Consider the following 12,845-nt stretch of genomic DNA (forward strand, 5'->3'; position numbering starts at 1 on the left):
GCGATTACTCTGTGGCAGGCATTGTTCTAACCACTTTGCATGACCATTTTTGCTGTCCTTACTTTGTGGACAAGGAGATTGAGGCAGAGGGAAGTTATATAGTTGCTCAAAATCACACTGCTAATAGTTGAACTCACATTCCAAGCCTGGCGCTCACTCTCTCTCTCTCTCCAGGGCCTTCTCTCTTAACTGGAAGGCCTTCATCCCTGCTAATTGGCGCTCAGTGGGAAATCTGTTCCACGCCAACCACAGACTGGACACTGTCCTGGGGGCTTTGCCCAATGATACCGTTTGGAGAAAAGTAAAGAGGCTCAGTGACCCGCCTAAGGGACCAGATGGGTTTTCGGCTCAGAAGTCCACTGCCTTTCCCTACACATAGCTGGAGGTGCTCTCCAACACTGCGAGCAATGGCCTCCAATAATATGGCAAGGAAGACACTCCTGCAAGGCGGTATCTGCTTTCTAAATAGTGGGCTTTCTGTTTTGCACTCAAGGGGCATAAGCCATTCAAGTGGCTTCAGACTCATAGCAGATTTTAGGTGACTGATGTCACTGAGTGTGCCATAGGGACCTTGACATCTGCACCATCCCATTTAATGCCTGAAGCCCAAAGACTGCAGTACAGGGAGTAGTCAGTGGAGGATCTAAAAGTAGCTCAATTTGTGGTTTTTCATTCATGCAACTAATCCAAGCTGTAGCCCTAATCATTCACAGAAATCTTTCTGTTTTTACTGAAATATGTTCAAAATATTTTCCCTCCACTATTAGGGAGAAGACAAGTGGTATCACAGAAAGAGCATGGAGATTCAAACAGCTAGAAAACCATCTCCAATCCTTCCTAGCTGCGTGGCCTTGGGCAATTTCCAAACCCTCCCAGTTTCAGTGCCCTCAACTCCCCATGGGAATGACACCACCAAACAACGTATGAAAGGCTACTGGTACACAGGAGGTGCTCAGGAATCAGAGTCAGCCCATTGTTAATCTTGTCTGGACTTTCACTCAGTGGAAATCTAGAGTGGACATCTATTATTCTTGTGATACGATTTGCAATTGTCCACAATTATTTAACTCACAATAACCTAGGGTGGACTCTCCCTATCATTCCTCCATTTCAAAATATGTCCACGTGGAGAACAACAAAGTGACTCAAAAACAGTAGAGACTCTCCAGAGTCAAAGACTCCGACATAGACCAGGCTGGCCTGTGTCTGCGATGTGCTGGCTTGGCTCATATTGAAAGAGTGTAGGTAATCTTTGAAATATTTAATGACACAAAAATGTTAAAGCTGTCATATTAAGTAAAAATCTAAGTTTACAAAACATTTTTCTGTATGACCCTTTTAGTTACCTATTAGAACCATTTATATATTGCTTGACTCTAGTGGTCGAATTATGGGTGAAATTTCTCTCTTTCTGCTCATTGATACTTTCTGAATTGTTTAATGAATATGTATTGCTTTTGTAAAGAAAAACAGTTTGGAGAATTAAACAGTATTTTTAATATCTTTTTTCTGTCCTATTGTGTCTGTGAATAGGAAGTAACAGAACTTGGAAACTATTTTTCTGAAAGCTGGGTAGTTAGTGAAATTGTAGGCTTTGGGGTTCACACTTTATGATTGAAACAACGTCATGAAACAACCACATTAATGAGAAACATCGTGCTATCATGTGGACAGGCAAAAGTATTAGAAATCATAAACTGTATTGAAAACGCTATTGATCAATCAAAAACTACAGTATCTATGAGCATAAGATGCATCCCAGCAGCCTTGAGTGGGTCCGCTGATTGTGCTAGTAGTCAGTCAGGCCAAGCAGAGAGAGAGCAGTAAAAAAAAAAGACAAGGACACAACTCTTCTACATATTCTGTTTTAAAAATAAACTCCTCTAATTTTACTACTGATGAATTAAGAAATATAAGAATTTCTTAGAATCCAAACTGAGCCTCTTTCTGATAGTTTTGTTTGATCACCCCTCTTCCATATACTGTACTTTTCCTTTTATCTTAGGGTATTTTTCCAGATCAAAAATACAGAATCCAGATCCAGGGCTCTAGTGCACTATCTGGTGTGTCTTCTGACTGTCCTTAAAGAGGAAGCTGAGTATCCCCACCACACCAGTGAATGGCTTTCTGACAGTCACCGGATTCTTCAAGAAAGGAATAAAACTAACGCCATCAGATGGAAGCAAGAAATCTCCTTCTCAAACACTTGTCTGGAGACGTCAGGGAGCATTGAGCTTTACAGCTTCACTAGCAAGATGGAATCGTCTAGATAGGCAGTAAGATCCCGACGGATCCATACTGAGACACTGAATCTGCTGTCGTTTCTGTCGACTCCCTGGGGTCCTCTGTACATGCTTGGCTGACCAGCAATGAAGAGTATTACATCTGACCTAGACAAGGGACTTGCCAAACTCTCTGAAACCCCAACACCTAATGTTGGAACAAGGACGTGGTAAATGCACAGCCAGATCTTTGTTTGTTTGTTTTCGTCAAATTTAATGTAATGAGTGCTCTCCACATTCTGGGTGTTTTTAGATATGGACCCCCTCTGAGGGGCGGCAGGTAGCACTGCCCCTCCACACACACTGGCAGCTCCTTGACTCCACTCTGGCCACCACACCTTCCCACATCATCAACTTTCCCTTTGGACAGGATAATTTTCAAAACACACAGACTTGCTCTCATTCTCCCAGGTCTTCAGAATGCTTTCTCTGGTCCTCATACCCTCTTCCACCCAGATCCGTGACTGCTCTCCTTCAAAGACCACCTTCTGTTAGAAGTTGCACAACAAGCTTTCTCTACTTCCTCACCTCTCATTAACTCCTCTTACCAATCAAATTTGGCTTCTGTTCTGACCACCATGCCAAGACTTCTGCTATCCCTGTCACAAACAACCTCCACACTTCCACAGCCTAAGGTCACCTTTCTTTCCTCGTCTTAGTCATCTTCTCAGCAGTCCCTTCTCAAAACAGTCACCCCTCTGGGCTTCCTCAGTATCACATTTCCCACCAATCCTTCCATGTCTATTTCTGGCCTCTCTTCAGGCTCAGTCTTTGGCTCAGTCTCTAGATGTTGGGTTCCCAGGGCAGAGAGAGTCACTCTCTTTAGCCATCCTCCCTGGTGGTCTCATCTTTCCCATGACTTTCAATCTGGTTACTCGCAAATGTAAGTCTCCAGCACAGATTGTTCCTCTGAGCTCCTGATGGCCACATCCAATTATCCACCACCGTCTCAACTTGCACCCTTCACAGGCTTATCAACCATTACAGCATCACAACGAGCAAGGGATTCCTTTCTCCCCCAAGCCTTTGCCTTCCTGTCTTCCCTGTTCCAGTCTCTTCCATCTACTTACTCACTGAAGCTAGAAATCTGAAAGCGATTCTTAATTTGCCCCTCTCTCAACCCATAGCCAATCCACCAGCAAGTTCTTTCAGTTTTACCCTTCAGACTATACTCTAATGGCTCAAGGGTTCTGAAGGATGGGGCCTTTCCTACTTCTCCAGCTGTATCACAAACCCTCCCTTCCATGCCAGCCACACAAGCCACCTTGCTGTTCTTAGAACATGCCAAGCTCTTTTTCACTTTCAGGCCTTTTCTCCCCCTAGTTCCCCTCCCTGAAATCCTTTCACTGCTGCTTTTCACCCAGATGGATGCTTCATATCTTTTATGTATCAGAATACTCAGAATTCTCTTCTTAGAAAGAAATTCCCGGACTATCCAACAGTCATGGTTTTATGTATCATTACGTCTTGTGTATTTTTCTTTAGAGGATTTATCACAATTTATAAATTCATAGTTATTTTTTGTTCACTTGTTTGTTGTCTATATTTCTTCCTTGAATCCCAGTTTGAAGAGTGACAATTAAATAAATGTCTGCTTTGTTTAGTTATACCCAACATCTAGCACCATTTGTCACATACAGTGTGTACACAATTATGGGTGTATACACAATTAGTGTGTATCTGTTGAATAAATTAGTAAATATTTTAGATGAAGAACTCACCAAAATGAGGTGGAATAACTTTCCAAACCAAAAGTTTAAAATCCAGAATCGGAGTGCAGGTCTTCAGATGCAGATTTATCACCTTCCCCACCACACCATAAGCTTCTCCCTAAGGTGAACCAAATAAAGAATCCATGGGGGGATCCACTCGGCTTAATGTTCTGCAGGGGGATTGAGTGAATGTATCAGCAAGGCATGCTGCTTTATAAAGGAATCCTTTTATCCAGCAAAGTTTATAACTGTTAAATGTTCACCAACAGCTATCAATTGCTAGGTGTCAATTGCTAGAAGATGTTCAAGACAGGGTCACTGCCCTTGGGCCTTCACAGGGTAAGACTGAACAGTCCACTGCACATGCATCACCACATATGCCCTGGATCCAAGAGACAGAGGCCATGACACCACTCACTGAGTCTCCCCGATACCCCTCACCCTCCATGGGGACAGGCATGCAATAGCATGAAGATGACATGTGTCCTCCTGTTCAGCAAACCTTAAGAGCTTGGGAATGCCTGAGACAGATAGCTATGTGGAAATCCACAAACAATGATGGAAATGTAGGCATTTCTTGTATATATATACATGTATACATTATAGATGTAAAAATATTTTTATAAATACATATATGTATATAGGTACATGTGTATTCAGACGTATACCTACTGACAAATATACAGTTTTATCCAAATCTGTATCCAAATACATATGCATACATACCACATATGTATATACATATAAACACACACACACAGAGATTAATCCAACTTTCTGTTTGACAACTCTCCAGATATTTACACATACCCATAAAAATCTTGAGAAAAAAATGTCTCTTGTATTTTTGGGGGGTGAAGACAATATGCCAGTATTTCTTACAGTGTCTTGCATATCTCACAGCAAAATATGAGGCAACAAGCATTACTCTTTAAGCCGTACTGTACTCTTCTCTAAGCTGTATTGTTTAAATATCTACTTGTTTAGAGAGTCTGCAATACCAATGCTGTCTGCATGCACTGGTGAATTTTTTAACAGTGGCAGTCTCTTGTTAGAATTAATGGATAAAGAAGTGCTAAGAAAAGAAAAAAAAAGAGTTGCCATATAAAGGAAGAATCATTAACTCCTGGATTCCCAGAAGAATGGAATATTAAAAGTTTTTATTTTATTGCAGTGAGTCTTCTCCCCCCCTAAATCACCTGCACAATGCTCAGGACCAGTGCAGGATGCCAATGGCTCCAACCATACTTACCTCACACAGCCAGGTTAGACTATCGCTGTCACTTGTGTGAACCAGAAAAATCATCACTTCAAGAATTAAAAATCATTCTAATTTACTTATTTATAGATACCTTGTAGCTACTTATAGATACCTTACGTATAATCAGCCCTCCCCTCTATATCCACCAGTTCCACACCCACAAATTCAACTGCTGATTTAAAATACTAGAAAAAAATTTCAGGAAGTTCCAAAAAACAAAACGTGAATTTGCCATGCTGGGATCTATTTATATAGCATCTACATTGTATTAGATATTAAAAGTAATCTAGAGATGATTTAAAGTATAGAGGAGGATATACATAGGTTATATGCAAATACAATGCCATTTTATATAAGGGACTGAGCATCCGTGTATTTTGGTACCTGCAGGGGTCCTGGAACCAGTCCCCCATGGATACGGAGGTACTGAGGGAAAACGCACTCTCTCTCTCTACACACACTCCCTCTCTCCATACACACACACACACACACACACACACACACACACACCTCACACATATATATATACATATACATGTGCAATAGAATTACTAGCTATACCATATGATTCTTTACAACCAGAGGTGGATCATTTTACAAAGTTCAACCATCCAATTGCCCCTTCAATTTTGCAAGTGAGGGGAAAAAATGACCCTTCGAAAGCCAGAGGGGGCCTCTTGTACTCCTCTGTCATTTCCAACTTGTTCTCTGTAATACTCCCACGTCAACAGCCAGCCCAGGCTGATCGTAACGGTCCTGAGGGTAGAGCTCCTACCACTTGCCTAAGCTGTGGCTAGTTCAGAAGCTCTAAGCTCTAACGTTTTTTTTCTTTCTTTCCTCTTTCCCTGCTAATCAGATTAAATGTTCCTTTGTTTAGTTTACGCTTATTATAATATGTATGATGCTAACTATTTTCCCACCCTCCTTGGTTTTTAACGTATCTAACATACCTTATTCCTAGGATTTTGTTGGAATTTCTCTGCCTATACTTGATCATCACCGAAAAAATGTCTCCATATATTTAACTCCTTCAGACAATCAATACAAATTTAGTTTCTATTTCATCTCTTTCGTATGAGATGCCATTCCTGGTAGAGCCCACCAGGGAAACAACTATGTTACTGTCCCTGAGAAACTGAATTTTTAAAAAATGTGCTACTCAAATGTACTGATTTCCACTATTCACTTTAACTCTATCCAAACTTATACATGTAACACACACATACACACACACACAAAGGTGATGATAGATAATTACCAAACACTGACACCTCTTCCATCATATAAATATACTCTTATAAGTGGATTTAATCTTCAAATTCAGTAAATACATTTCATAGATTAGTCATAAAAGCAGCCAATGACCAGTAAGAGCACACCTAATAGTATTATTTAAAGTCCTACACTCAACCCCAAATTGAACATCTTCATTCATTGCCTCTGGAGGGTTTTTCTAGCCAGTTTCCTGTGCTCCCTGCCACACGACTGAACTAAACTCCTTGGGCAAACACAGTATGGAGAGATCACAGCCTTCACCAAAGTCCAAGCACATAACTCACTGCCCTCTCTCCTCACTCTTTCTAGAAGTGTCACCAAAAAGATATCTTATTTGTTGAACTGAAACTTTATGATGCAAAATCAATCCTCTTAAAAAGATTTTTAACACTTCATTTGAAAGCTTTTGAAAATAAATCAATACACCAAATAGAGAAATAAAAGGAAACATATTACCCCAAATGAGATACAAGGCTGTGACGAGAATATATCTGCTATTTTTAAGTATATTTTACTCATTGACACAGGAAATACAATTCACCTTCCTTTCTTCCATGGATTGCTGGTGAAGTAGGTCAGGAAATGTGTTTGAACTCATGTGACCGATGCATTACACCTATGAAACACTTCCAAAGTGTGGATCTGTGTAAAAGTGTCATGTACATCAGATATTCAGCCAATTGCCTTAAGATAATATATGGTAGTCGCGTAAGTATTAGAAAGTAAGATTAACCATCTGAAAACTACAAATATTCAAACCTTTACTAAAAGCAGCTTGCATGTGAAACTTAAATGATGTATAATACATAGAAAAAGGCTCCATTCCAAAGTTCTACAAAAAGGAATTGTATTTACAGATGACATAAACTAAGCAAATACATCTAGCATCGTCTGGAAAACTTAATAGCATGCCACAACTTAATATCACAGTCAATGTGAATAACAGAACCCATAATTATTTTTGTAATAATCAAGCCAAAAGCAAAGAAATAAATGAAGCAATATAAAAATGAAACAGAAAAAGACAAAGGAAAGGACCAGGAAAACGTTTATGATAAAACTGAAACGGCTTGAGAGACCAGTTAAGGCCCTGAAGTCTTTTTTTTTTTTTTTTTTTAAACACGCAAGCCCTGTCACTAACCCCTAAAATGCCCTGGTGATCTGCAGATACCTCAGATCTTCGCTCTTCCCCCAGAGCGCCCTCTCACTGAAACAAGGTTTAATGGAAAGTACAAGATGTGCAGAGAAGATTCAGGCAATCTCCCCATCATGGGAGCCCGGGGTGAAAGCAACAACGCCTCTATCCTACAGTGGCTTCTAGGTGGTCACCCTTTAATGTGCCTCCGAGTCAGGCCCTCGGTATTCAAACAGCTGCGGAGTAAAATGCTGTGCCTGAAACACAGTCCGCACAGCGCGCAGGGCCTCTGTTCCTTCACTAACAGGGAACTCCTCTGTCAGGAGGCTTCCAAAATGCAAATACGACCTAGGCTTCTCAGATGGGTTTGATTTCAGTCAACATTAGTGCCAAACAAAAATCTTTGATATGCAAAATGTCTACTCTAGTGAATAATAAAGAATCATTCCCACAACCATCCCCAAAAAGTTATCTTCCAAGACGTTAAAGGAAATAGCAGATCTGTAAATGTTAACATACCTGCTGTAAAGCTGAAGACAGGGAGAGACGACAGTTAAGGGAATCAAATGATCAGAACTATAACCCATAAGATCTTGGGAAAAGTTCACATTTCACGGTCTTTAATAAAGCGAGGCTGTTATCCTCATCTGGAAGTATTTCTAAAGTTTATAGTTGAGTGCATATTAAAAGCACATTTCGTCAATAAATTTTCACATGCTGAACATATTAGCAATATAATTTTTAAATGAAATCTAAAAATATCGAATAGAATTATGTACAAAGTGAAGGCGCTTGGTTTTTACATGTTTTCAACCATATTACATATACAATTAACCCACTTTAAGTTCATAAAAATCCAATCTTCATTGTATGGGATTTGGTGTACAGATTTGCTTCTTTTAAATATAGTTTAAGATTTATGTAAGCATGCACAATTAAGTGAATACGTTACATAACCAAACTTGTTTTTGGTAAGAAAGCGGAATAAGTACATGTTGTTTTTGTTGTGACCCATTGTAACTGGTGAGTTCACGCAGCCCCTGCTACAAGAGCAACTGCTGTCTATTTTTAAATAATGAATAATCTGCTCACAGGTGTCAGTACATGTGTATGTGGATATTTATGTGTGTGGAGAAGAAATGGAGTAAATTCTCTGACAACATTTGTTTGTTGTTCTTAATTAATCTCCAAAGGACTTTTTTTTTTGGCCATTTGCACATCATCTTTGGAGAAACGTCCGCTCGGGTCCTTTGCCCCTTTTTAAATCTGGTATTTGCTTTGTTGTTGTTACCGTTGTTTGTTAAGCTGTAGGAGTTCTTAATATATTCTGATATTAACCTCTTATCAGATATGGGATTCCAAAGAATTTTTTTAAGAGCAGCAGAAGTGAATGCCAAGGAGGACGCTTAACTCAAATCATGATTTGCCCCTGGTGACTGTTTTCTGCTACTGCCAGGCCTTTGTTACCCGCAAACTCTAACAAGTGCAGTGAAGGGAAGGCCCATGTTACCTGTTCCCTAAAAAACTAGATTCTTGAGAGCACTTAGATAAGATGGAAGCAAGATGGAGTCTGGAGAGATTCTAGGACCCTCTTATTAGAGAAGATCCCAAGTAAAATGGCTAATTCACATAGCAGCTAAAAAGTTACATCAACTCATTCTATGCTAGGATCATGGAGACAAAATTTTTAAAAAAATGCTCTGTTTTAAAATCTCTCAAGAAAATACTGGTGGCAACAGTTTGATTAGTGATGTAACTGAATATGCCGTGCAACAACTAGAAATAGTAATCCAGCTAGCAAAGAAAAAAATATCCCCGCTGGGGCCAGAAAAAATGACCAGCCGTACAGCACAGAAGGGGTGAAATCCAAGCAGTCTTTCATTTTCATGTTTTTGTAGCTTTCCATGTCAGCCACTGCCTGGACCCAGATGACATACAGCATCACCACCAAGGAAAACAGGATGCCTGAGAAGGACAAAACAAAAGACCTTTAGCCTTTCTGAAGATGTCTGCCCAAGAATGCTATATCAGACCAGTCATACGCCTGATGATATAACTATAAAAATATAATTCTAGCTAACTCACCTACTTTGTGTCAGACCTTTTATTGTATGCTTTATAGGCACATCATTGATCTTTAGTTTTCAGAGCACTGTGGTGAGGGCTATAGTTGCAGAAGAAAAATGGCAACAGATGACATGTATTTACTGAGTGCTTACTGTGTGCCAGGCACTGTATTAGGTGCTTGTGAACTATAAGAGTCAAAGATCCCTGCCTAGCGGAATTTATTTTCTAACATTTATCCATTTTTACTGTATGCCTCGTTTGTGACAAGCACTGCTATACATTATTTCTTTCAATATGTACAATAAACTTGTGAAACAGGTACTATTAACCCACAGTTTTAAGTATATGCAAACTCAGCTGGTAGTTTTCATAGCTGATTTTCAGTTCAGGTCTTTCTGACTTTTGTTATATTATTATAACACAGCTAACTGGTGTTGCAGTTACATATGGCAATGAAAATAGAAGCCAAGGTAAGTACCAGACAAGAACAGAGATGGAAGCACTGAACTAATGTAAAAGAATATACATGACTCTTTAAGAAACATTCTGTGGAATATAAAACCTCAGGTTTGAGATCAAGAGCCTTATTAAACAAAAGAAAGGAGGGAAGGAGGGAGGGAGGGATGGAAAATGCTTAACCACTAACTAGAAGGCAAGATAATTTATCAACCATTTCAATGTAACTGCAATCCACCTATTCAAAAATATTGTTGGAATTATAAGGGTAGAGAAGTACCACGGTGTTGGACCCTTGACCTTAACAAGCAATATGACAGAAGAGCTTTATGAATGCTAAAATTTGAGAATACTACTAAGCATATGCTTTTCCATGTGACTGTTACTGTAGCAACAGAAGGAGGCGACACCACTGCACTGAGCTGCAGGTTCAGGAGAGCCTGCTAAGCTGATCCACTGGTGAGTGAGGGCCCCGCACACGAATTTGCCCCAAAGCAAAATATACTTAAGGACACTTGCAATTTGTCCAAAAGTTCAATCCAAACTCGTCAAGGATCTACTGTACTCTCTGAATTAACTAACTGAACCATCAGGTATAAAATCTCCATATCCTAATTGATATTCTGTCTAGAAGGTAAACACCGCCCTGTGATCAGAAGCAGAGGCTGGGGAACGTGGGCAGGAGGGAGTTGCTTTTACAAACCTAGCCATCAATCACTCTTCTGGGGTTAATTGTGCTCCTACAGCATTTAGGATGTCCTCTCCCTCTAGAGTCATCAATTTCATAAAGAATCTTGACAAGTAAACATGGAAGAAGGGCCCATACGTATGTTGAAGTATGTCAGCATCAGAGCTGAAACTTTCTCCTAATCATGATACAAACTACAAAGCTGTGAAGAATCAATGTAGATGCTTCACTAATAAGAACCATCCTTCACTCTGTTGTCTGTAATGTAAATGCAAATACCGGAGCACAGAATAGAGCAATTTAACCACTGAACGACAACTGTATCACAGAAAAATAGTAAAGCCATAGCCCGCGAGCAAACTCCTCACAGAGCCGAGCCGTGCCTCAGATTTTGACAACAATATGGTGAGGCCATGTGTTGTCTAGCAGCTCTGAGCATTTCAAAACATTTTTTCAGAAAATATACAGACAGTATGCTCTGCTAATGTAAAGGTTTGGCTTGGTTATTTGCATACCATTTGCCTTATGCCAACACATTGCGAACCTTTTTTATTATTTGTTGATATGGGTTTTTTTTAATTAATTAATTTATTTTTAATTTTGGCTGCGTTGGGTCTTCGTTTCTGTCAGAGGGCTTTCTCTCGTTGCGGCAAGCAGGGACCACTCTTCATTGCGGTGCGCAGGCCTCTTACTATCACGGCCTCTCTTGTTGCGGAGCACAGGCTCCAGACGCGCAGGTTCAGTAGTTGTGGCTCACAGGTCTAGTTGCTCCGCGGCATGTGGGATCTTCCCAGACCACGGCTCGAACCCGAGTCCCCTACACTGGCAGACATTCTCAACCACTGTGCCACCAGGGAAGCCCCCTGTTCTTTTTAATCTTCCTTGCATCATGTGAATCTCTTGTGCTTTCAGGTATTTTCATTTTTAAAAATTTACTTTGTGAAAAACCAGTAGATTTATACACCTTTTCTTCAAAAATTGTAAAACCCATTACTGAATTTAGAGTATTTTTTGAAAGTATTGCAGGACATCATGTAGATGATTCTTAATAAGGAAGAATTAACTTATATTTAATTATTGCTGTTACTTGAAGAGCAATTACAGCCTGAAAGCAATGAATAATAGTTGTTTCTATCACTACAACTTTTTAACTTGTTCACTAGTTGGAGATATAGTCCATTTAATTCCTATCAGATCAGCCTATGATTATACCCATGGAGTAAAACAGCACTTCCCTACTTTCCCTACCCGTTAAATTGCCAGTGTTTTATATGTATACGTGTGTGTGTGTGTGTGTGTGTGTGTGTGTGTGTGTGTGTGTGTGTAGGTAAAGACTGACAGATAAACAGAAGGAAAATGAACTAACAAACATGGAGAAACTATACCAAAGGCCAATGGTTCAGCTACTATGGCAGCAAAAATGGATGATGGGGGCCTGCATGAAGTAAGGGGCTAAGAGTCAGGAGACTGGTACTTATAGCTAGCTATTCAAATAAATACATATATTGAGGTTAATTGGAGTCAAGTTCTTCACTGCCTGAAAAGGGAGTTACAAATTTGAAAAGGGGGAAAGCTAGAATGAACTTTATGGTGTTTTTTTTAGAATTGAATATATCAGTGTGAATTTATGGCTTTAGATAGATAAATGAATGAATATAGAAGTAAAAGTATATGTTTGTTTTAAAATATACCTTTGTGCGTGTATGTACCTAGATATATTTTCTGGCTCTGCTTCCTGAGAGGGTCTGGGAGCAACAAATCCCCAGTAGCATGGAGGACACCAAGTGTCCAGATCTTGGCTTCTAAATACCAGGAATTAGGACATCTCTAAGAAATAGTTGAGTCCAGGCTGGGACAGAAAGTACCACACGAATCTGGAACATCATGTTATACCAAAAAAGTACAGATGTGCTCAGAGAATAATGTGGGCATTTCAGAAGCCAGATCATGGGGCTTCTGCTAGCCAATT

The 12,845-nt window shown here is 39.8% G+C and overlaps 1 protein-coding gene across 3 annotated transcripts in view; it reads right to left on the reverse strand.

Moving 5' to 3' along the window:
- Positions 1-8,554: 8,554 nt before the first annotated feature.
- The window catches only part of TMEM182 (transmembrane protein 182), a 66,584-nt gene continuing 62,293 nt past the window's right edge, over positions 8,555-12,845 (reverse strand). For 2 of the 3 annotated variants that reach the window (XM_029231455.1, XM_029231456.1), the window contains one exon: positions 8,555-9,630. In XM_029231455.1, coding sequence (XP_029087288.1) covers positions 9,410-9,630 — 221 coding nt within the window. In that variant the 3' untranslated portion in view covers positions 8,555-9,409. The remainder of the gene's footprint in view (positions 9,631-12,845) is intronic. The other variant, XM_029231454.1, reaches the window with a different exon arrangement.

The sequence above is a fragment of the Monodon monoceros genome, unplaced genomic scaffold (genome assembly GCF_005190385.1).
Source record: "Monodon monoceros isolate NGI ecotype Baffin Bay Population unplaced genomic scaffold, NGI_Narwhal_1 Super_Scaffold_19, whole genome shotgun sequence".
Classification (NCBI taxonomy): Eukaryota; Metazoa; Chordata; class Mammalia; order Artiodactyla; family Monodontidae; genus Monodon; species Monodon monoceros.